We start from the raw sequence: 23,435 nt of genomic DNA, 5'->3' as shown, positions 1-23,435 counted from the left end.
TCAAATTGCAATTTTCTGGGCCCCACATGCACCTACTATCCTAAGGCGTATCTTCCAGTTGGGACTTCTGAATCCACATAGACCCGAAGTGGGTCTATAGCTACAGGGCTACAGGTACAGGACAGGAACTAGAGCTTCAAGATGAAACTTGTGAGAATACAAAAATATGGTTGAGGGAGGGAGGTAAACTCAAGAGGCTGTTAATTGTACTGAAAACAGCTTTACAGCAATCCCTCCTAAACCTGTGATCACGAGATATGGGAATGGGCTGCTAAGTAGAGAAGTCAAGGTCACTGGACTTGAGGCAAAGAAATTTGAGCTAGAGGTCTGGATAGGTTCTTCACATAAACAATGAAATTATCCAGGCTGACACTAAAAGCTGTAAGCAATTGACATTTTGTTTTCACTTTAGCAGGTGGCTGTCCTCAGGGTGGGATATTTAGTGGTGACATACATCCTTCACTGTTCCTGAAGAGATTACCGACTATCATCAAGTATGGAAGCCTATCAGAGTAAAATAATTTGGGAGTTAAGAGTAGGCCTTACACAAACCTGTCTACCCTATCCTCCCCAGCCTTTATGTTCTCAAGGGTAGTACAATACTGGGAGAGTGAAGGGGAACAGCAGCTGATATTCACATACAGGTGAAGTTCATTATCACACGTCAAAAGAACTCCTGCTAAATAGAAAAAAAAACCTGCACAGAACTGAATGGCTAAATAAAACGTAAGCTGTAGCAACTAATCACTTTCCTTTCTTCCTTGAAGAAAGTAACTTCACAGTTCAGGAAGTTGAAGAGAGCCATCTTTATCACATGTCACAATAGCCAAATGGTAATAAAGAGATGCCATCTCCCTCATCCAAGCTTAAATTCACCAAATGATCCTCTCCCCAGTGACTCTTTTAAGGCAAAAGTAGCCACGGTTCAGATTTACAATGCAAGGCCAAATAGTCCTTAAGTTTTGGCCTGTGAATTCACCTTTTGGCATGATATCCTTCTAACTTAAAGAGGGGTCAGATACCACTGAGAGGCCTTCATACCTGACAGCAATAAGGATTACTGAAATCCCACTATACTATTTGAGTACAAAGCAGGTTTGAAAAAATCTTAATAGGATGAAATTAGAAATCCATCATGCTATATTTTAATGCTGTAGCCCAATGGCTGGCATTAAGTCAATAAATCATTAATGACTCTAACTTCCAGAACATACAGAAAGAATTCTTTGCGAGAATATAACTAGAGGGTTTTTTTTTTTTTTTGAAAATTTAAAGGTTTTCTATGAAGCAGTATATTATTAATCATACTGATACCTCTGGCATGCTCCAGAGAAAGGAGACCTTCTAGAAGGACAGAAGTCCAAATATACCTAATGTGGAAAAAACTAAGGCTTTGAAGAAAAATTGCAGTCTCATTAAGACCAATATAACAAAAGAGTTGATTGCCCAGTCTCTAAGTAGTAAGATTTTCTAAGTAGTAAGATTTTCTATTTGTACCATTTCAAGAAAATGGCTTTGAGTATCATTTGGAACAATTATATACTTAACAAGGAAAGAAAAAAGGTTGTGTTTTTCCTTCTAAATCCCCACAATACTCTATCCATACCTATTACTACATTTGCCATTTCCCAAGTTTCTTTTCACTATTTGTCCCAAGGCTTAGCTTGTGATATGTGCTCCCCGAGTATACAATTACCTAAAGGATTTATCTTTGTATTCCCTGCCCCCAGCACTTTAACACTGCCTGTAACAAAGGTCCTTAGTGTCTGACATGAGAAAGTACTGAAATATGAAGCATTTCTATGCTATGACAAATACACAGAAGCTGGAAGGAATAAAAAGTGCCAAAATGCGAAAGCTCAAAGATTTAGAGGAGGACAACACATTTAGTTTTATTTCAATCAAATCACAACACTTTCTTTTCCAACTGTTGCAAAGTGCATCTACAATTTTCTATTACAGATCCACTTTTAAAAGGTTTTCTGTGACATTATAGCAAGCCTTTGTTTCCCCCAGAGGAATATTCCCAAATTCTTCCTCAAGTAAAAATAAAAACTCCATTCCAGTAAATGGCAATACATGAAATTACAGTAAACCAGACACTTGAAAGGATAGCCAAGAAGTCTTCCAACAGTTTATTAGAAAGAATGTAGACATTAAAAAAAAATCCTCACTGTCATGAACATAAATTGAGGTTTTCAGCCCAGGTACAAGCTGAATCCAAAAAAAAAAAAAAAAAAAGGAATAAAAAAATCCAATAGTGTATTAACATTTTTTTCCACTCATTTGCCATACTGACAGTGCAAATACAAATTTGGTCTAAATGTACAGACTCTCAAGCAACAATGTACAGCCTTTCTTCGTCCTCCATGCTAAGAGATGTAAAAGTTTAAGGGTCAAACAATACCAAATGTACAGGCTTCAAAACCATCTAAGTTAGGGCATTCACTAGTTTTAGCTAAGATACATCTGGAACACTGACAAGTGATCACTTACATACAATAATGTGAAGTAAATTTTTTGAAAAATAAAACTTTAGTGGAACAATCCTGAAGGATATGCCAGAGGAATAACATGTTACCAGTTTAAAGTATCAACCAATTCTTTCAGCCACTTTGAGTCCATGTTCTAAAATCTAAAATTTAGTTACTTTCCCTAAGCCAGAGAGCTTCCTATCATGTCAGTATCTAAGTTATGAGTAAAGGAGACTTAGGTGAGATTTTTATTTATCACAACTGCTGTGTCAATTGCTTAGGACCTCAACAGCATCATGGAAATCTGGGAAATGTTCATGCACAAGGTTATTGCCTTAGCTGACTTAAAACTGCCCCATACAATGGTACATATCAACCCTTAGTGAAGCCTTAAAAAAAACAAACAGGTTGAAAAATGGGTTAAAGGAGGCAAATACAGCATCTGCCTTTAGAGCTATCAACTCAGGAATTCTCTCAATTACGAAATCTTGCAGAGAAGTTATTTTTCTTTCTCAAAATCCAGCGATGACAACATTCCTTACTCCAGATCTGGCATTTCTGAAAAGAATTTTTAAAGATTAGTATAAATTACAAGAGGATAATAGCCCAACAACTTTGAATCATTCAAATTTTTGCTTTAGCTATTTGTTAAGAGGCCATAAAGAAATAATCACATATCTTCCATAATCACGGATCTAAGAATTTTAAACAAGTAACTTCTCTATTTTGAGAATTTGGTTTTTGATGTGAAATGTCTCTGTGTAGATCTATTTTTACAAAGATACTTACTTTCATCATCACTGTCTTGTGAATCCTGCAGAAAGAGAAATAAAAATTTCAACCAAATTGCGATAAAATGTTTCTCCGCTAACTGAACAGTCTGCCTTAAAGTTGAAGCACGATACTTTTGACCAAAGTAGCAGAGACATGTGGTTACATTAATCTCATGAACTTATCAATGGACTTAAAAACAGGTTTATTTAAGATGAACAGTATGTACAGCTGAGGATATATCTTCCTATAAGATGTGTGCCTTTTGGAGGGAATTGAGCCCATCCTTTGAATTCCTTTCTACTAATCAAAATGAATTTTTCTATAAAATGGTTTCTCTCTTGGCATTTAATGCAAGAGAAAAATGGCTCAATATGAAGACCACTGGAATGACACAAGACAATGAACTCTAATCCTAACTGTTGAACTATTTAAATAAATATTTTCCAAACTAGATCGAAAAACTTTCTTAAAGATGTTAACAGAATGCCAGGTGGGAAAATGTTGAGAAGAGTGGACCATTATATCCTCCTTACAGATTCACAACATCCATCTGTATACTATATGTCTCTCTGACCATTCTGCTGTTAAAACCTGTTTAACTTTGTCAAAATATTCCCTAAACTGTTAATTGAATAAGGCATATGTCTCTGTACAATAATTATTCTGAACTATAAATCTGGTCCCTTTAAGAATGATCCATGGGACACCTGTTTCCTAGTAAGTATCCATCCCTCTAAAATGAACACTTCTAAAAGAATTGGTTTTCCCTGTAGTATTTTTTAGGAAAAAAACCAACCAATGGCAAAAAAAAAAGCAGTCTTGATTTATATAAAACAACCTGTAAATACATTGTTTCTTACTATTTTATTAAACATAGAAAAGAATTTATAGACTTACATCATCTGCTCCATCTACTTCTGGTAAATCTACATCCTCATCACCACCCATGTTGTTCATCATCTATTCGAAGTGTAAAAATTAGTTTTAAAAATGATGTTAAATTAAGCCCTAATTATTAGGTTGCACACTCCAGAATAAACCTTAGCTCTGCCATAGATTTCCACCAATTAAAAAAAAATTCAACTATAGATTAGTTAGGTACTTTCCTTTCTGGAAAAAGTAGATTTTATGTAATTATATAAAATCCTGAAACTATAGTAGGAAGTTAAGAGTAAGTTCTCATTGAAGAAAAGTGAAATTTTTAAAATTCAGCCAACAAGATACATATGTATGATGCAGAAACTAAATACCATAATCCTGAATAGCAGGTACCTCTGGTGACTAAAAATGGGATTATTTTTAGTTGTAAAGTTTTATATGTTCAACTAAGTGGCGTGTGTATTATGGTATTCTCATTGTAGTTTTAAATATTGTGAAGAATCAATGGTAACTTAAAAAAAAAAGTCCTTTGGGCTTATTAGTTTGTATAAAAGGCCTAAATACTGAATTCAGCTAAACAACAGTAACTAAGTTGAAAACAGAAAATAAACATAATCCTTGAAAGAAAACATATAGGCTGTGTAAAATACTCTTACATACTTAAAATAAACTGGGCCCAATAATAAGAACTGCATTACGTAAAGAGGTATAAATAAGCAGACTAAATAATTCATATGAAACTTCAAAAAAAAAAAAAAAAAGAAACTTCAAAAACACATGCTTACCTGAACTTCAGAGTTCGAAGGGGTCTTAAAAAGATACTGACTCAAAAACCTTTCAGTATAAAAATCCTAAGCATCTACTCTCAAATAATATGAGTAACTAGTGAAGAGTTTTCCTACATCTGAAGACATTAAATACTGGTTAAGTTTCTTTGAGCAGGAAAAATACTGAGAAGGCTCCAAGTGCAATACTAGATGTCAAGATGCAATGGCAACATGCAGAACTGAATACATTTAAGAGTTTACTTAGGAGATTGGTAAAAGTTGTGACATGCACATCTGGGTAAATGGTGGGACCAATTACTACAGGTAAGGAGTAGCAGTTTAGGACAATGAATATCATTTCTCCCTTCTCTCCTTTGAAATCCAGGTGCCAGAGCCATGTGAGAGATGTGTAAATAAGAAACTGCATACATGAAATTGGGTACTTACTTTTTAACTCTTTTTTTCCCCCCAAAGAAACAGTAAAAATTAGCTGTGTTGTACTGACCATAGAGTTTATTTTTTTCCCTTACACATCAACTTTAGAACTTAATACTAGTTTTTATAAACTCATAAAAAACCAGTCTTGAAACTAAAGTAATGCAGGTCCTTACATATCACTAGGCCTTTAAAACCAAATTAAACTGACTAGAAATAAGTGTACTGAGAGGGAGGTGGAAGAATGCATTTAAAAGAACTTACCTCAGAGAAACGATCAAAATTAGACATGTCTTCATCGGAATCATCTTCCCAGTCTTTCCAATTATTAAAGTCCACACTAAGCCAATTAAGCTATAGATCAATACAAATATCACCCTCTGATTAGATTATTGAATTACGGGGTTCATACTCACTAGCAAGGCATGGAATCAGCACAAAAAAAGAATAGACTAGAAAAATCAGAAGTTAAATGCAATATATATTAGTAAATATAGTTTCATGAAGTCTCAGTTGTCAGAAACCTTTTTAAAAAAATTCACTGATAGAAACTATTCAAATTCAGATAATTAACTTACTATTTTTTAAATGCCACCATGATATACTCTCATCTGATATTTGAGTAATTTATACCTTTAAGTCTTTCTCTTGAGTGCAAAAGAGCCTGCATCAATTAGTGACTGACCTTATTCTGACCACCCTCGGTATTGACACTAATACATTTCAAAGTAGAGAAAAGCGTATAGAACACAGGGCCTTAATAGTAATACGCCATGAAATAAACACACTATGATTCCTCATACCAATTTTTAAAAATACCAGTTCCAGGGGTATAACATTGTCACTCAACATCTCCAAGTACAAAGTGATTACCTTCCAAGTCCACTTATTGTCTGTCACTATAAAATTGACTCCTTGTACCCCTTACCTACCCCTTCAACTCCCCCTCCCCTGCTGGTAATCATCAATCTGTTCTCTGTATGTGTCTTTTAGTTTTGTTTGTTGTATTTTTTAAAATTAGGTTTGTCTTTTTCCTTCTGACTCATTTTACTTATTACCCTCAAGGTCCATCCATGTTGCTGCAAATGGCAAGATTTCATTCTTTTAAAATGGCTAACTACTAATCCACTGAACAGACACACACACACCGGTTTATCATTCATTCATCAATGGATATTTTGGCTGCTTCCATATTTTGGTTATTTTAAATACTGCTGCAATGAATAGAGATGGCACACATTTTTTCCAGGTAGTGTTTTCATATTCTTCAGATAAATACCCAGAACTGGAATGCCTAGATCATATGGTAGTTCTACTCTTATTAATTTTTTGAGAATCTCCATACTATTTTCCATAGTGGCTAAACCAGTTTATAATCGCAACAACAGCATTTCTTATTGGCCTTCTTGACATTAGCCATTCTAACAGAAGATGATATCTCATTGTGGTTTTAATTTGCATTTCTCTAATAATTAGTGATGAACCTGGGCCAAGGCAATGAAAGCCTGGAATCCTAATCACTAGGTCACCAGGGAACTGCTCTACCTGTTCCTCTGTTGTTTAATTTTTATTTTATATTGGAGTATAGCAGATGTCTGCCCCTTTTTTAACTGGATTGTTGTTGCCGAATTGTAGGAGTTCCTCATATACATTAGATATTAACCTTTTATCAGATACATGATTTGTAAATATATTTTCCCATTAAGTAGGTTGTCTTTTCATCTTAGTGATTTTCTTTGCTGGGCAGAAACTTTTGAGTTTGATGTCACTTATCTTTAATTATTTAAAAATACCTAACTTTCAAAAAAAGGAAAAGAAACCTACCTTTGCCCTTTCTTTTGTTAACCTTGGCCATGACTGGCCAGATTCTCCTTTTCGTAAACAACATAAAATCGATCTGTCTGTTCTTTTATGCTTGGAATCCTATAACAAAAACAAGTGTTTTAATACTGCTGTAACTCTCTAGTATCAATATAGGATACAAAGTTGCTTGTTGTCATTTCTTTCCTCCTTATTTCTTTCCCTACACCCTGAAACATCCCCTAGGCTACTAAAGATTTCATAAGCTATCCAATAGCAAAAATATCATTTTTTTTGCCTCCCCTGAACAAGGTGAATAGCATAAAAAGTTTTAAAAAAATTAGTAAACATGGTGTAAGCATAGGACATACTTAGCTACATCTATGCTTAAATAAGACAAGCATCAAGAGTACCATCCTTATATTAACTACACTGCAATTTTAAAAAGGTTAAAAAATACAGTACTGTCCTGAGTCCAAACATTGATAACAACAAAAATAATATGCAGAGAAGCAGTTACAAGATGGAAAACAATGCAAACCATACAATTATATTTTAGCCTCTGAACTGTTAAGAATTATTATTTATCTCTAAAATGAGTATTTAAATTATGTCCATTTCCTCACAATTTAAATTTAAATTTTTTTCGGGATTAAAGTTTCAAAACTACTTACATTTGGATCAATACAGTGAAAAAGATCAATTTCATTTAAATGTTTAAAATTATCACTTCCTCCAAGACAACTGTACAAAAAAAAGGGGGAAAATGAGTTTCTTCAAAGAGGTAAAGATTAGTAATAACTTCAGAGAAAACACAAAACAAGCAAACCAAAGCTATTCAAGCTGTCTGAAACAAGTATTTCATCCAATGATATAAAAAGGGTAATTTACCTGAATGTAAGTTTCGATTTTTCAAAATTTACATTAACATCTTTACTGTCTTCAACACAAAATTCAATGAAGACATAGTCCCTCCGATCGTACCACTTTGCAGAAGCAGGTTGCCTATAATGAGATAAAATTAGACAAAGTTAAGCTGAAGTTCACTAAGTGGGTATTTACATAACCTCCGAAATTTAGCATATAAGTAACATACTTCTATTCACCATCAGAGCATTATTTTGAGGGAGTATATTACAATTTCAAATGTGAACTATTAATATGTTTTTCCCCTAACAGGTGCATTTCAGGTTAAAATGCAATGATACCGTTCCCTCATAGGAAGGGATTTTAAAACATAAGACCAAAATGTTCAATGGAGTTAACCATTTAGGTAGCCCTGTTAAAATTTGTGTGCTACTTCTTTATAGCCCTGCTCTTAAAAATTCAACTTCACATGATTTAAAAGAACTAATCCATTGTCATATGAAATACAGTATGCAACATTTCTACTTACAATTCAAGAAACTGGGGGAGGAATTTTTTAGAAGTATGAGAAATGACAGTATTTCAAAGTTCTGCCTAAAGCTCTACTCATCCATCAAAAATTATGTTTTAGAATGTAGCTAAAAATCTGCTAGAAGCAAATACAGTCAAATATGGTTAATTAACAGGCAGTAAAGATTATAAGCGCTTCCCAGGTGGTGCTAATGGTGAAGAATCCACCTGCCAATGCAGGAGATGCAAGAGACATGAGTTTGATCCCTTGGTAGGGACGATCCCCTAAAACAGGAAATGGCAACCTAATCGGTATTCCTGCCTGGAAAATCCCATGGACAGAGAATCCTGGTGGGCTACAGTCCATGGGGTCACAGAGAGTCAGACAATACTGAGTGCACACACACACAAGATTACATGTGATAAATAAAATTTTTCTTTGTTATCTTCAAGACCAAGACAGGTTACTTCGATAAATACACACTCATAAAATTCCAAGAATTCTCACACACACACACACACACACACACACACAGGCATACACACACACAGGCATGCGCACACAAAGAACAGGTAGATTAACAGCACTTGCCTCTAAAGCATGAGCCAGAAAGAGAAAAGAAAGGAAATAGAGCCATATCAATCTCAACTGTTACAGTTATTTAAAAAACCATTTATTTTGCATTTTGGGTGCAATTACTTTTTAACAATAAGTATGTCCCACTTTGATCACCTAAAAATCAAAGTTACAGGAATTATTTGTATTTTTTAAACTTTTCTATAAACCCAAAACTTCAAATCAGAACTTTTAAACAAATTAGTTATATTGTCAAACAGTACTCATAAATCAACTCAACACAAACGAATTGTTTGCTTCCAAAATTCCCAATCCTAAGGTGTAACCGTTTCAAGTTCTAAAATGTTACAGCCACAGCTCATTAATATTTTTACACAATGGTTACACTTGTGTAATGGTTAAACTAGTTGCCACACACTACTCTGGAACACTGATATCAGCTCTGAAATTAAAAGTTATAAATGGTGGGACTTCCCTGGTGGTCCACTGGCTGAGACTCCAAGCTCCCCATGCAGGAGATCAGGTCCGATCCCTGGTCAGGGAACTAGATTCCACAAGCCGCAACTAGGGAGCCCACATGCCACAACTAAGACCCAGCACAAGCAAATAAATATAAAAAAAAAAAAATTATAAACAGCGATTTCCAAAGCCGAAATACCAACAAATCATTTCTTTAGGCATCTACTGGCAGACTGGGGTGGGATTTAAAAACGTCTTTGAAAAATGTCTATGACTTCCCTGGTGGGTCAGACAGTAAAGCGTCTGCCTACAAGGTGGGAGACCTAGGTTCGATCCCTGGGTCAGGAAGATCCCCTGGAGAAGACAATGGCAACCCACTCCAGTACTCTTGCCTGGAAAATCCCACGGATGAAGAATCCTGGTAGACTACAGTCCATGGGGTTGCAAACAGTCGGACATGACTGAGCGACTTCACTTTGAAAAAGAACCAAACTTCTGTGGACTAAAAAAAATAAAAATCACAACTTCTAATGTTACCATGTCAATGTACATAGAATAAATGATTTAGGAGTTTATTAATAGGTTCCAATAGGCCACACATTACCTCTAGTTCATTTTCTTGGCAAAACAGCTTTCTCAATATGTGGTAATATGTTTGGCCTTTTCTATGCAGCTTGTGGGATCTTAGTTTCCCAACCAGAGATCAAATGGGCCTCCAACAATGAAAGCACCAGCAGTCCTAATCCCTGGACTGAGAAGGAATTCCCCCCATGTTTGCTCTTTAAAGGAAAATATTTAGTACTTGTTAACTCATTATTGACTAGGGAATTTTTGCAAAAACACCAGTGGCTGGAAATTTGTTATATAAGTGAATATTTAACATCTCTGGTCAATAATGTTTGGGTAACAAATGTTTGGGCTTCCCAGATGGCTCAGTGGTAACGAACCTGCCTGCCAATGCAGGAGACACAGGTTCGATCCCAGGGCTAGGAAGATGCCCTGAATAGGGAATTGACAACCCACTTTAGTATTCTTGCCTGGGAAATCCCATGGACAGAGCCTGGCAGGCTACAATCCATGGTGGTCCAGAGTGTCAAACATGACTTAGGAACTAAACAATTAAACAAATTAATACCTCTTTGGTCAATATTATGTTGGAACTTCTCTATGATCCAGTGGTTGAGAATCTCCCTTTGAAGGGGACTTGGGTTGAGCCCTGGCTGGAAAACGAAGATCCCATATGACTCAGGGAAACTAAGCCCACTAACTGCAATTACTGAGCCCAGGGCTCTGCCAATAAGAAGCCTGCATACAGCAAAGAGGCCACATGCTACAACGAAGACCCAGCACAGCCAAAATTTAAATAAATAAAAATAAAAATGTTTTGCCCACTGGAGGCAAAAAAAGTATGGTGTTTCTCTCCTTGGCCAGTGACAATTTGAAAGAATGATTGCAAATTGATCCAAATACACTGACTATAAATACTCCAAATTTATATTAAAAAACTATCCACAATTCTAGATCACCAGAAGATGAGACACAGCTCCAATTCTTTACAAAAAGGCAACTAAGAAGAAAGAACAGGCATCTATCCTGTTTTCCCTTTATGAATGTTTAAATTTTGTTTATCCATTTACATTTTATTTTTGGCTGCACTGGGTCTTCACTGTTGCTCTCAGGCTTTCTCTAGTTGCAGTGCTCAGACTTCTCTTGTTGCAGAGTGCAAGTTCTAGGGTGTGCAGGCTCCACTTCTGGCTCTAGTGGAATGCAGGCTCAGCAGTTCTGACACACAAGCTTAGCTGCCCTGTGGCATGTGGACTCTTTCCAGATCAGCAATAGAACCTACGTCCTCTGCATTGGCAGAGATTCTTTACCACTGGACCACCAGGGAAGTCCCCTTTATGAATCTTTATTCATGATACCTGAATAGGACCATTTCCTGAAGGAAGCTTCCTTACAGAATTCTAGCTCTGGTATGGAATAAAACGTGAGGGGCAAAAACAAAAAATAAAATAAAATCACCATTTTTCAATTTTTATACTGATTTGGCAGTATTCATCAATAAATAGGACCATGAGTAATGATTAGATGAACAGCAGATAAAGAATTTATGATCTCAGCATCACCAAAAGTGGGACAACCAGATATTTACCTTCTGATTTGATCAACATGATTCATTCCAATCTAGAACCTAACTGTTCTAGATTAAAAGAGACCTAAGAACTATTGAACAAGCACAATCTGTAAATCTGGTATGCATCTCAATTCAAACTGAATATAAAAAAGATTCCCGAAACCACGGAAACCTGTCCTAGATATGGACAGAGTATTAGAAAACGTGAAAGCTCGTAGTTTTGTTAGGTGTGAAAGGCACTGCTTTACAAAAGGAAAAAAAAAAACTCCACTCGATTAAAAGAGAAGTACGTGAGGCTTGCTTTAAATTAATTAAAGAAAGGAAAGGAGGAGAGAGAAAGCTACGTGGCAATGACCTGCTAAACGTTCAAACTGCTATGGGTAGACGGGTTTATTATTTTCACACTTTAGAAAAATGATATTAAATGGTTTTGACACAGAATGGTTTGTTTCTTTAGAGCAACATAGTCTAATTGTGAAACTGTGTTATTTAAAAAGAAAAATCAATCTTTTCCATTCAATTAAGACACAAAACAACAAAGACTGCAATAGCTACAGCCCAGAAAATGTGTCTAGGATTTATTGTCCAATTGTCACTTATTCTCAAGTTTTAGTAATCGTTGTTTTGGTAAACAAAATTGCCTGTTGTCAAAGGTACCTAAACTGCAGATGTTCCTTATTTAAAGGAACATGTCTGGGATTTTCTTCAATATAAAATCCACTGGGGAAAAGGGAGGGGGGTAGATAAAATAAGAATAACCCTGTACTGATAAAGGTTGAGACTGAATAATGGGTTTCTGAAGAATTCATTGTAGTATTCTCTCTTTCCTGTTTTGGGGGGTGAGGGGGGAGTAGTATCGCTAAAAACAAATACCCAGATTTTTTTAAAAAAATGAATTTTTATTGGCCCAAGTTGACTTACAATGTTGAATTAACCTGATTAACGAGAATTCTTCTCCCAGCATGTTTACCAATGGCTATTTCAATACTGGTAAACACGCTTTTCCAGCCAATTGAACAACGTAATCTGAAATAGTTAACAGCACCGTTTACCGTGTTAAAGTAGAGTGTTTACCTTCTTCACGGAGAAGGCAATGGAACCCCACTCCAGTACTCTTGCCTGGAAAATCCCATGGACAGAGGAGCCTGGTAGGCTGCAGTCCATGAAGTTGCTAAGAGTCGGACTGAGCGACTTCACTTTCACTTTTCACTTTCATGCATTGGAGAAGGAAATGGCAACCCACTCCCGTGTTCTTGCCTGGAAAATCCCAGGGATGGGGGAGCCCGTTGGGCTGCGTCTATGGGGTCACAGAGTTGGACATGACTGAAGTGACTTAGCAGTACCTTCTTCAAGTGGAGTTATGCATTAAGAACCTATAGTAATGGAGGAGGAGCACCACTGGTGACCTGGCAGCTCTATCAAAAACCAAGTGCATAAACTCTTCGGTTTCTGTTCATATCAAGGACAATGGAATCTGGGAGGATCTTTCTTCTTTCCTTGAATTCACATTCAGTAATCTAGATTTACATCATTGTTATGGCCTGAATTGTGTCCCAAATTCCTATGTTTAAGTCCTAAACCCCCAAATTCCTATGTTAAGTCCTAAACCTCATGTGACTGTATTTGGAGACGGGGTCTTTAACATAAAATGAGGTCTTAGAGTGGGCCATAATGCAGTATGACTAATGTCCTTATAGGAGATCAGAATAGCTACAATGAAGCAACCTAAATGTCCATACATAGAGGAACGGGTGAAGAAGATATGATAGGTATATACAATGAAATATTACTCTCAGTTGTAGAAAGGAATGAATAACACCATTTGTAGAGACATGAATGGACCTAGAGTTTGTCATACAGAGGGAAGTCAGAAAGAGAAAAACAAGTATCATATAATATCGCTTATATATGGAATCTAGAAAAATGGTACACAAGAACTTATTTGCAACACAGAGAGAGTCAGATGTAGAGAACAAATTTATGGTTACCAAGCAGGGAAGGGAAGAGTGGGAAGAAGTGAGAGATTAGGACTGACATATACACACTACTATATATAAAACTGACAACTAATGAGAACCTTTTGAATAGCACAGGGAACTGTGGTGACCTAAATGGAAAGGAAATCTAGAGAGAGGATATATGTATACGTAACTGATTCACTGTGCTGTACAGCAGAAACAAACACTGCACTGTACTTCAATAAAATTAATTTTAAAAATAAATTAATTTTTTACAAAAGATTAGAACCATTTAAGGGAAGACCCTGTGAAGACAGATGAAGGCCATTTGCAAGCCCAGCAGAGGCTTCAAAAGAAACCAACCTTTCTGACGCCTTGATCTTGAACTAACCACCCTCCGGAATTGTAAGGAAAAAATTTTTACTGTTTAAATCACACATCCTCTAGTACTTTGCTATGGCAGCCCTAACAAACTAATACGATCATTTACCAGATAATACAAGCAAACTCAAATGATCCAAATCAGAGGTTGGCCCAGGAGCCATTTGGTGTATATATATACATATGCATATATATGTGAATAAATTATTATTTACTTTTGGTTGTGCTGGGTCTTCATTGCTTTGTGCAGGCTTTCTCTAGTTGTGGTGAGCGAGACTACTCTTTGTTGCAGAGCATGGGCTCAGCAGTTGTGGTGCACAGGCTTAGTTGTTCCACAGCATGTGGATTCTTCCTGGACCAGGGACCGAACCTATGTCCCCTGCACTGGCAGGTGGATTCTTATCCACTGTGCCACCAGGGAAGTTCCAACTTTTGTAATATTTAAGAGTTGCAAAAATAAGAATGTGAGACAGGGATACTCATGCTTATGGCCTGTAAAGTCTAATAGTTACCAAGTGACCCCGATCTAAACCATCAGAAAATACGAGAGGAAATCCTACCCTTAACCTAAATAGTAACAGACACACATACTCACTCACTTGAAAGGCAAACCAAGTGTTTATGAAATTCCTTTTTGTCTTCTGTGAGGATCATATCACATCACTCTTTTTCCTATTAACCCAGAGAAAGGCTGATTTTAAACTCTACCATCTAAATTATGTTGGATTTATCTCTAGTCTTATACAAACCCTGGCAAAATCCCGCACTACCGTTCAAGTCTGTTAATCCATTTTTTAATACTAACATAGATGCAAAACTTTTTTCATCTCTTTATACATTATGTGAATAAGTCACTAATTACAACACCACCCAAAATCCCCGAAGTGGGACATTCCAAGTTCTTCTGACAAGTATTTTCAAGTTCAATATTTAGGGCTATGTCAATTCGAGCAATTAAAATTTGCATTACCTAAAATTCTCCTCTGTAGTTTTGACTAAAATTTCTTAGTTTGTCTTAGAATGAATGACAGAGTGGAAACCACATTTGTTCCCAAATACTACTTTTAACATACTAGAATCTGGTGCATCTTAACTATGGTTTGTATGAAAACAATAAGCACTTCTCTCCTTATTTTAAATTGGAGAATGATTCTTTACAATGTTGTGTTGGTTTCTATCTTACAACATGAATCAGCTGTTAAGTATTCATATGTTGCTTAGCTGCTCAATCATGTCTAGACTTTTTAGCAACCCCACAGACTGCAGCCCACCAGGCTCCTCTGTTCATGATTTTCCATTCAAGAATATCAGAGTGGGTTGCCATTTTCTACTTCAGAAGATCTTCCCAACCTAGAGATGGAACTCACATCTCCTGCATTGCAGGCGAATTCTTACCACTGAGCTCTGAGGGAAGGGCACTTCTCCCTTTAAAAAAAATGGACGCACCACTGACTTCCCCTAGTGGTCCAGTGGTTAAGATGCCATTTTCCCAATGCAGGGGTCATGGGTTCTTTCCTTGGTCAGGATCCTGCATGCGGTACAGATTGGCCAAAAAACAAAACAAAAAATGTTCTACTTTTGTAAAAGTACTTAAAGGGCTTGAAAAATGTGATATGAGCACATGCTAAATGACAAGAATCTTTGTGATAAAACAAATATTGTTAAATGTGTTTTGGGACTTCCCTGGTGGTCCATGCTCCCAATGCAGGGGACCCAGGTTCAATTCCCAGTCAGGGAACTAGATACCGCACATCTCAACTAAAGATCCTGCATGCCACAACGAAAACTGAAGACACAAAGTGGCCACAACTGAAACCTGGCACAGCCAAAGTAGTAAGTACATTTTGAAAAGATAAATCTGGGCTTCCCTTGTGGCTCAGTGGTAAAGAATCTGCCTGCCAATGGGTTTGATCCCTGGTCTGGGAAGATCCCATGTGCCACAGAGCAACTAAGCCTGTGCAGACTCTATTGAGTCTGTGCTCCAGAGCTTGAGAGTCGCAACTACTGAGCCCTTGTGCCACTAATGAAGCCCACGTGTCCTACAGCCCACGCTCCCCAACAAGTGAAGCCACTGCAAGGAAAACCTCAGGCACTGCAACTAGGTAGCAGCCCTCCCACTGGTAGCAACTAGACAAAAACCCATGCAGCAACAAAGACCCAGCACAGATAAAAATAAATAAGAAATTAAAAAATGTATTAGGTTTTATCTTCAACTGATGGGCACATATAGAAATTAATCAAGCATAAAAAGTTAAAGTATTACTTTTTTACCGAAAGGCCAATTTCTTTGGATGTAAAAAAAAATTGGAGGGGAGAAGAAAAGGGCAGAATCTCTTAAAAGAGAATCTATGGTAATACCACTCAATTAATTAAGAGAAAGATCAGTCTGATCAAATTATAACTAATAAATATTCCCAAAATAAACATTTCCCTAATAAAGGGCTCACAAACAAGTCAAATGTAATTTGAGGATATATACTCATTTGGTGGTACTTCTTTTCCAGATTTCCCCAAATACAGCAAAGTCTCAGTTAACAGAATCTAAAGCTATAGATGACTCTCACCAACTTTACCTTTCAACTACTGACCAGCAATCTACTTTTCAATCTATATGATATATAGCTGAATTTGACCAAAGATGTGATATAGCAGAACACAGGACCAGCTGTAGAAGATCTGAGTTAGTCCCAACCTTCACTGTCAAGAACCTCATAGTCAAGCCTTATAGCTAAGAGATTTATTTTATTTTTTTTTTAATTTTATTTTTAAACTTTACATAATTGTATTAGTTTTGCCAAATATCAAAATGAATCCGCCACAGGCATACATGTGTTCCCCATCCTGAACCCTCCTCCCTCCCCACACCATCCCTCTGGGTCGTCCCAGTGCACCAGCCCCGAGCATCCAGTATCGCGCATCAAACCTGGACTGGCAACTCGTTTCTTACATAATATTCTACATGTTTCAATGTCACTCTCCCAAAACTTCCTACCCTCTCCCTCTCCCACAGAGTCCATAAGACTGTTCCATACATCAGTCTCTTTTGCTGTCTTGTACACCAGGTTATTGTTACCATCTTTCTAAATTCCATATATATGCGTTAGTATACTGTATTTATGTTCTTCCTTCTGGCTTACTTCACTCTGTATAATAGGCTCCAGTTTCATCCACCTCATTAGAACTGATTCAAATGTATTCTTTTTAATGGCTGAGTAATACTCCATTGTGTATATGTACCACTGCTTTCTTATCCATTCATCTGCTGATGGACATCTAGGTTGCTTCCATGTCCTGGCTATTATAAACAGTGCTGCGATGAACATTGGGGTACACGTGTCTCTTTCCCTTCTGGTTTCCTCAGTGTGTATGCCCAGCAGTGGGATTGCTGGATCATAAGGCAGTTCTATTTCCAGTTTTTTAAGGAATCTCCACACTGTTCTCCATAGTGGCGGTACTAGTTTGCATTCCCACCAACAGTGTAAGAGGGTTCCCTTTTCTCCACACCCTCTCCAGCATTTATTATTTGTAGACTTTTGGATCGCAGCCATTCTGACTAGAATTTGAATATTATTCAATAAACAAGTATTTATTGAGCACAATACCAGGAACTGTCTAGATACAACTGTCCAGAGATAAAATCCTGTGCCTTTAAAAAACTCACATTCAAGTTGGATGACATTTAGCCCAAAAGTCTTCTATGAAACATGGGTGTAGATGGTTCAAATCCATTACTAGTTATGGTTTATCTTTCTTAAAGCATAAATATGTGATACACCATAAGATACTTGTGTTGGGTAGCACTTTGAAAGGTAACTCATCTGTGTATTTAACTGTAAGATACATTATGACATACAGCCTCACATACTTTATTCAGAAGTAATGACAGTCCCCTATGAGTTCATTTTTAATGGAACATGATGTTTGTTTGAATTAAAAGATCACTTTGAATTCTAAGATACAACAATAGTAATCAGAAGACTAAATTTTTTTTAAAGTAGAACTTAATGGAGTAAATATACTCTATGTTTAGAGAATAAACTAAACATTTCTAGTAAATGGAAAGCTTCTTAAAGACTAGAATCACTCATTTTTAATATACCTAGACTATTTTTAAACATCTAGAAAAATTATAGGGACTTCCCTGTGGTCCAGAGGCTAAGACTCCACGCTCCCAATCAAAGGGGCCCAGGTTCTATCATCCCTGATCAGGGAACTAGATCCCACATGCTGGAACTAAGACCAGGCACAGCCAAACAAATAAACAAACATTAAAAATAAAAAAAATTTTTAAAGGAAAAAAAAATTTTTTTTTAAGGAGAAAACAGAAAAAAAGTTTAAAAACGATGTCACAGAAGTTCAGAATAACTGACACTTTAAGTCTGGAAACTGGCCTATCATTTACAAAAAAAGAAACTGGTAATCTATTTCAGTTTGTATCAAGTGAGGAATGATATGGAAACATGAATATTCTGCTAAAAAATAAAAAAAGCAGTTCCAGTTAGTTAAGTATTATCAAAAGTCCTGCCTGTAAACATCTAAAACCAAACTCTCTTTCACATATTCTTTGCTCACAGAAACCCCGATATCCTTCTCATATTTTCAGATCTTCTGTATGTCAGTTGCACTACTATGTAAAACTTTCTGGAAAAGTGATCTGAATATACATGTAAGTCCAATGATTCCCAAACTGGGTGCCAAGGTGGATCACAGCTCTATGGGAGAATTTACAGAGCTGTCACAGGAGATTTCAAATTTAAAAGGAATTCAGCGATACTCAGCTTCAGTCAAGATACCAAGTAGCTCAGTTTCAACAGTAGATTATTGCACTATATCCTTCTTCTCCACTAAGTTTCATCTTTGCAATGCTGGATTTCTGGAGGCTGTTCTAATTTAAAACTAACAAAATAACACAACAAACCAAACACAAACAAACAAAAAAATCAATGCGGAATTGAGATGGAAGTATCCAATCTGATTTCAAGGTATAACAAGTGATAGAGTGCCCAAAAAGCAGACACCTTCCATTAATAACCATAGTTATTCAAGAAACTACATTTTTCTTGCAATTTATGTGTATTAGTTTTCCAAAGAGTTAGGAGGTTGTTAGGACAAAGCATTTAAGTTGTTTGGATCCAACTACCTCATAAATAGAACTGCTAGGTTACGCCATTTGGCTGTCTAGCAGCACCATTAAAAAACTAACCAACCCCAGAACAGTTAACAACAAAAACAGAAACACTACCAAGACACCAAGGGGTCAATGAACCTTTGTGCTAGTTCCTTTCTTTGGTAATTACCACTTTAAAATATAAAAGTGAATATGTTCTTAAATACACTATTCCCGCCCCAACTTAGTGCCTTACTTCCAAGCAACTCTATGACTTTCCCACTTTTGTGCACATACCCTTTTAACATTGTCAAACCAGGTACAATTTTTAATTTTCCTTCATATAAATAAAACTGAAGCAAGGTCACTCTCATTGCGTCCATTACAGATTTCAGAGCCTCATATCTCAGGAAGTGGCAAGGTTTTAATAGAAGCAGTTATATTAGATAATAAAACTGAGCTACAGACATGTTTAGTGATCGTGAAGTCGCTCAGTCGTGTCCGACTCTTTGCGACCCCATGGACTGTAGCCCAGCAGGCTCCTCTGTCCATGGGATTCTCCAGGCAAGAATAATGGAGTGGGTTGCCATTTCCTTATTGGAAATACAAGGACCACTTGGACAATTATTCTCCCTTTTCATAAAGTAGGGGAAAAAAAATTTCTGTCAGAAATTCTAGGTTCAAATCATAGTTGAAGAACTAAACCTTGTAATAATACTCAAAATTTAAAAAAACACCTCTGTGACTTACATCCTTTCAGTAAACAAAGACAATTAAGCATAGTGAGGTGGAAAGAGCCCTGACATAAACCCTTTCTAGCAACCAATTATGGGTACATGAGAAGATCAACTATTGCATAGACAATCCACAAAAAAAACGTTTTATTTGGCTCTGGAATAGAACACAGGTGAATTGGCATCTTCCTGGAAAACCAAAAGTTCAAAGGTGTTCTGGGGAAGTCAGCTTGTAAATGTAAAATCTATCACTGCCAATCTACACAGCAAATAACAACACTTTAAAATACACTAGATACAGCAATTTTCAATTTAGTGTTTCAGAACTAGACTGATTCTAAACAGTTGATATTACAAAGGTATTTTTTCCTGGGATGCAATTATCACTAACCACCTATGACTCCACAATGATACAGCTTCTAGAAGATCTTTAAACACAATTCAACAGGAAAATCTTAACAATACATACAGGTCTGCACTCAAGTCACCTGTCACTTTGCTTCTACTGCCTTCTAGTGCAAACACAGAAAAAAAAAAACGAAAAGAAAATCCAGTTGCCAGGTTACAGTGGTTAGGAAATCAACACTGAACAAAAGCCATCATCAGTTACTCTTAGCTTATAGACATTAACCATATGCTGTATGGTCATTATTACCATTTGTTTTGGAGATTGAAAACAGATGGATTTTATTTTGGGAATAATCTTACAAAGCTGAATGATGGCAAAGTAAGTACGATGTTAACCAACGGTAACAATAGTCTCAGTAAGTTTCTGGACAGTGTAACAATTTAAGTAAAAGACACTGGAAAGAATGACTTCAAATAGCTCAAATCTAAACATTTTACGCCATCTCTTAACAGGTTCAACTTAAAACCAACTACAATAGCTTAAAAAAGAAAAAGTAAAGTAGCACCCTCTGCGGGGGATTTGTGTGGGTCTTAAACAGAGGAGAGGTCCTCAATTTCAGCATTCTCTAAGGTAGGAGAATGACTTCCCTGGTGGCTCAGACGGTAAAGCGTCTGCCTACAACGCGGGAGACTTGGATTCGATCTCTGGGTCGGGAAGATCCCTTGGAGAAGGAAAGAGCAACCCACTCCCGTTCTGGGGAATCCTGGTAGGCTACAGTCCGAGAGTTGGTAGGCTACAGTCCGAGAGTCGGACACGACTGAGCGACTTCACTTCTATATAAACTACTAGACAAAAGTTTAAAAACTTGAAAGAAATTTATCTAGGGAATGACGACTGAAGAGCTAAGAAGTGATAAAAAGCAGACTCTAAACCCTTGAGATGTCCGGCAAAAACGTCTTTCTCCACAACTAAAACAATGTTTCCAGCAGACATCAACAAAATGAACCCTCATCAGCCAAGATTCTTCCTAGGACTCTTACTAAAAAGTCGTTTCCAACTCAAGTAACTGACTCATAATACTCATCTTGTAAATTCATTCAGTCATTAATAAGATCTCCTAGAGAACTTGCTAGAGGGTATATATGGAGTTATCTTACAACGAATGAGATTTACCTGGACTCTTCAAAACACTCATTATGAAAGTAGCATTCTTAACTATAGACAGACTGCTTTTAGAAATAGTGATTGTTACACTTTTCCCGAGTTCTTTATTTATAATACAAATACTTAATATCTCTTACCTATTTAACTATTTCATGTGACCTCCCAGAGTGCTTCTATTTCAAACCATATTCAACGTACTATTTCTTCGTGAAAAGATTTGCTTGGCTACATTTAACCTATTAAAAGTTGGTAATGCCTTACGTGAGGATTCATGTTCTCACAGTTTTAAAAATTGACAATCTTTGTACATTATCTGGAATACGGATTTCTTAAGAGTAAAAGCACAAACTACGTAGATTAAAATCTATTATATACTTTTGGGGGTGGAGGAATCCTTTCAAATTCTAACATTTACAATAATACACGCGTTCTTCTCAAGGCTTATTTTCCATCGTTAACTAGCTCTGGTGTTTTTTTCCATATCCATTTAGATGTCTAACTAACTATACTCACCTCAAAATCATTATTAAGAAAACCCTTGAAAGTGCATTATTTTTTCCAGGAATAAAAACTGTTCCCCTCAATTGCTCTCCATATGCAATTTTTAGGAAGCATTTAGTGCCAAAAAACTCTCACATCTGAAAAGGTAAAGCTTTCCCTGAGAAAAATTTACAGGCTGAAAGTGGCGGTGCCACTTTGGTTAAATCATTTGGTTAAAATCATCAAGGTTTCCCTGTATCATAAAATTTCTAAAGTATCTAGTCACCTCACATAAACAAATTTGAGCCAAAGTAGTGACATACCTGTTTCATCCTTAAATTAAGCTAGGATAACGAAAGCTCGCCTAAAGTTTAACATAGAACACAGAAAATGTCCACAAGTATTTCTCGACTCCAACACGTGCAGAACTCCCCGCTCAATGGTAATTCCTCGCTGCCAGGGACACGATTGAGTTTTGGCAACCTTCACTCCCTTAGCGAGACTGGAGTCAGGAGGAAGTCTGGAAAGACCATACTCAAGCAATCACGACACCCGAGAGGGAAATTAAGTTGCGAAGAAGGTATGGCCTCCCTCCAGTCGCCTAGAAGTACCTGTCGCTCGCGGGGGAGGGCCGCGTGGTGCTCTACGACGAGCTCCAGCAGCCTCGTGGTAGCACCCACCGCAGGTGCACTTGGCCCCGGGCCTAGTCCCAGCATCACAGAGCGACAGGGGCAAACTGCCCCTGGAGCGGAGCAGAGGCCCACGAGGGTCCACGCCTCCAGGGCGCCCGCGTGGTCAAAAGCTCACGGGAGATTAAGGCCTACGGCTAAGTTACCGAGAGTTAGGAGCGGCCCGCCCGGCCGATGGGGGGTAAGTGGGATTTCCGGCACAAGCAAGCCAAAGGCCAGTTTAGAGGTGGGGAAAGCGGACATCGGAGGAAAAATGTCCTCCACCCGCCAACGGTAACCGGAACTAGGATAATGAACCTCCCACCCCCAGGCAAGAACGATTTCCACCGAGGACGAAAGCCGAGGGGGCCGAAAGAGGGGGAGGGGAAGGGACGGCTTCCCGGCAGCCCCCCGCGCGGCCTCGGCCTCCCTCCCGGACGACCTTCTCTCGGCGGGGTATCGCACTCACATCGTGAAACGGGGCAGGGGGACGGGCGAACGGGTTGGCGGGCCTCTCCGGCGGCAGCTCCTGGGCAGGCGACTCCTCTCCGGTGGCGACTCCGGCGTCTTCTCCCCAGTCGCGGCCTCTTCTCGCTTTCCTCAAGCGACGGCGGCGGCGGGCTCGACCTGGCTCCCCAGAATGCACCGCGCGGGGAGAGCGACTCCTCCGGTCGGAGAGAAGAGGAAAGTGTAGGAAAAGGGGCGCGAGGACGGAGAATGAACGTGCGTGCGTGCAAGCGAGGGGTGGTGAGGCCGGGCGGCGGCTGGTGACGCAGCAAAATGCCCGGGCCTAGCCGCCGCGCGTGCGCACTCTTTGTTTTCGGGGTCCTGCGCGGCTTTCTAGAGATATCTACGGAAAGGGCGGGGCCTCCCAGCTCCTTCGCGATCCTTCCCGGCGCTGGCTCCGCCCTACGTCCG

The 23,435-nt window shown here is 37.9% G+C and overlaps 1 protein-coding gene across 2 annotated transcripts; it reads right to left on the bottom strand.

The window, feature by feature from the left end:
• Positions 1–1,866: 1,866 nt before the first annotated feature.
• PTGES3 (prostaglandin E synthase 3) lies at positions 1,867–23,366 on the bottom strand. Of its 2 annotated transcripts, XM_061416817.1 has the most exons (8): positions 22,987–23,366; positions 8,021–8,134; positions 7,804–7,873; positions 7,154–7,252; positions 5,594–5,683; positions 4,146–4,208; positions 3,264–3,288; positions 1,867–3,032 (listed from the first exon to the last, which is right to left on the bottom strand). In XM_061416817.1, coding segments are annotated over exons 1-8 (483 nt in total). In that variant the 5' UTR covers positions 22,989–23,366; the 3' UTR covers positions 1,867–3,012. The 2 variants fall into 2 exon arrangements, with proteins under 2 accessions (XP_061272801.1, XP_061272802.1); XM_061416818.1 differs by lacking the exon at positions 4,146–4,208 and having other exon boundaries at positions 22,987–23,333.
• Between the last annotated feature and the right edge of the window lie 69 nt (positions 23,367–23,435).

This window comes from Bos javanicus, chromosome 5, assembly GCF_032452875.1.
Source record: "Bos javanicus breed banteng chromosome 5, ARS-OSU_banteng_1.0, whole genome shotgun sequence".
Lineage (NCBI taxonomy): Eukaryota > Metazoa > Chordata > Mammalia > Artiodactyla > Bovidae > Bos > Bos javanicus.
This window is presented reverse-complemented; position numbering and strand designations above follow the sequence as displayed.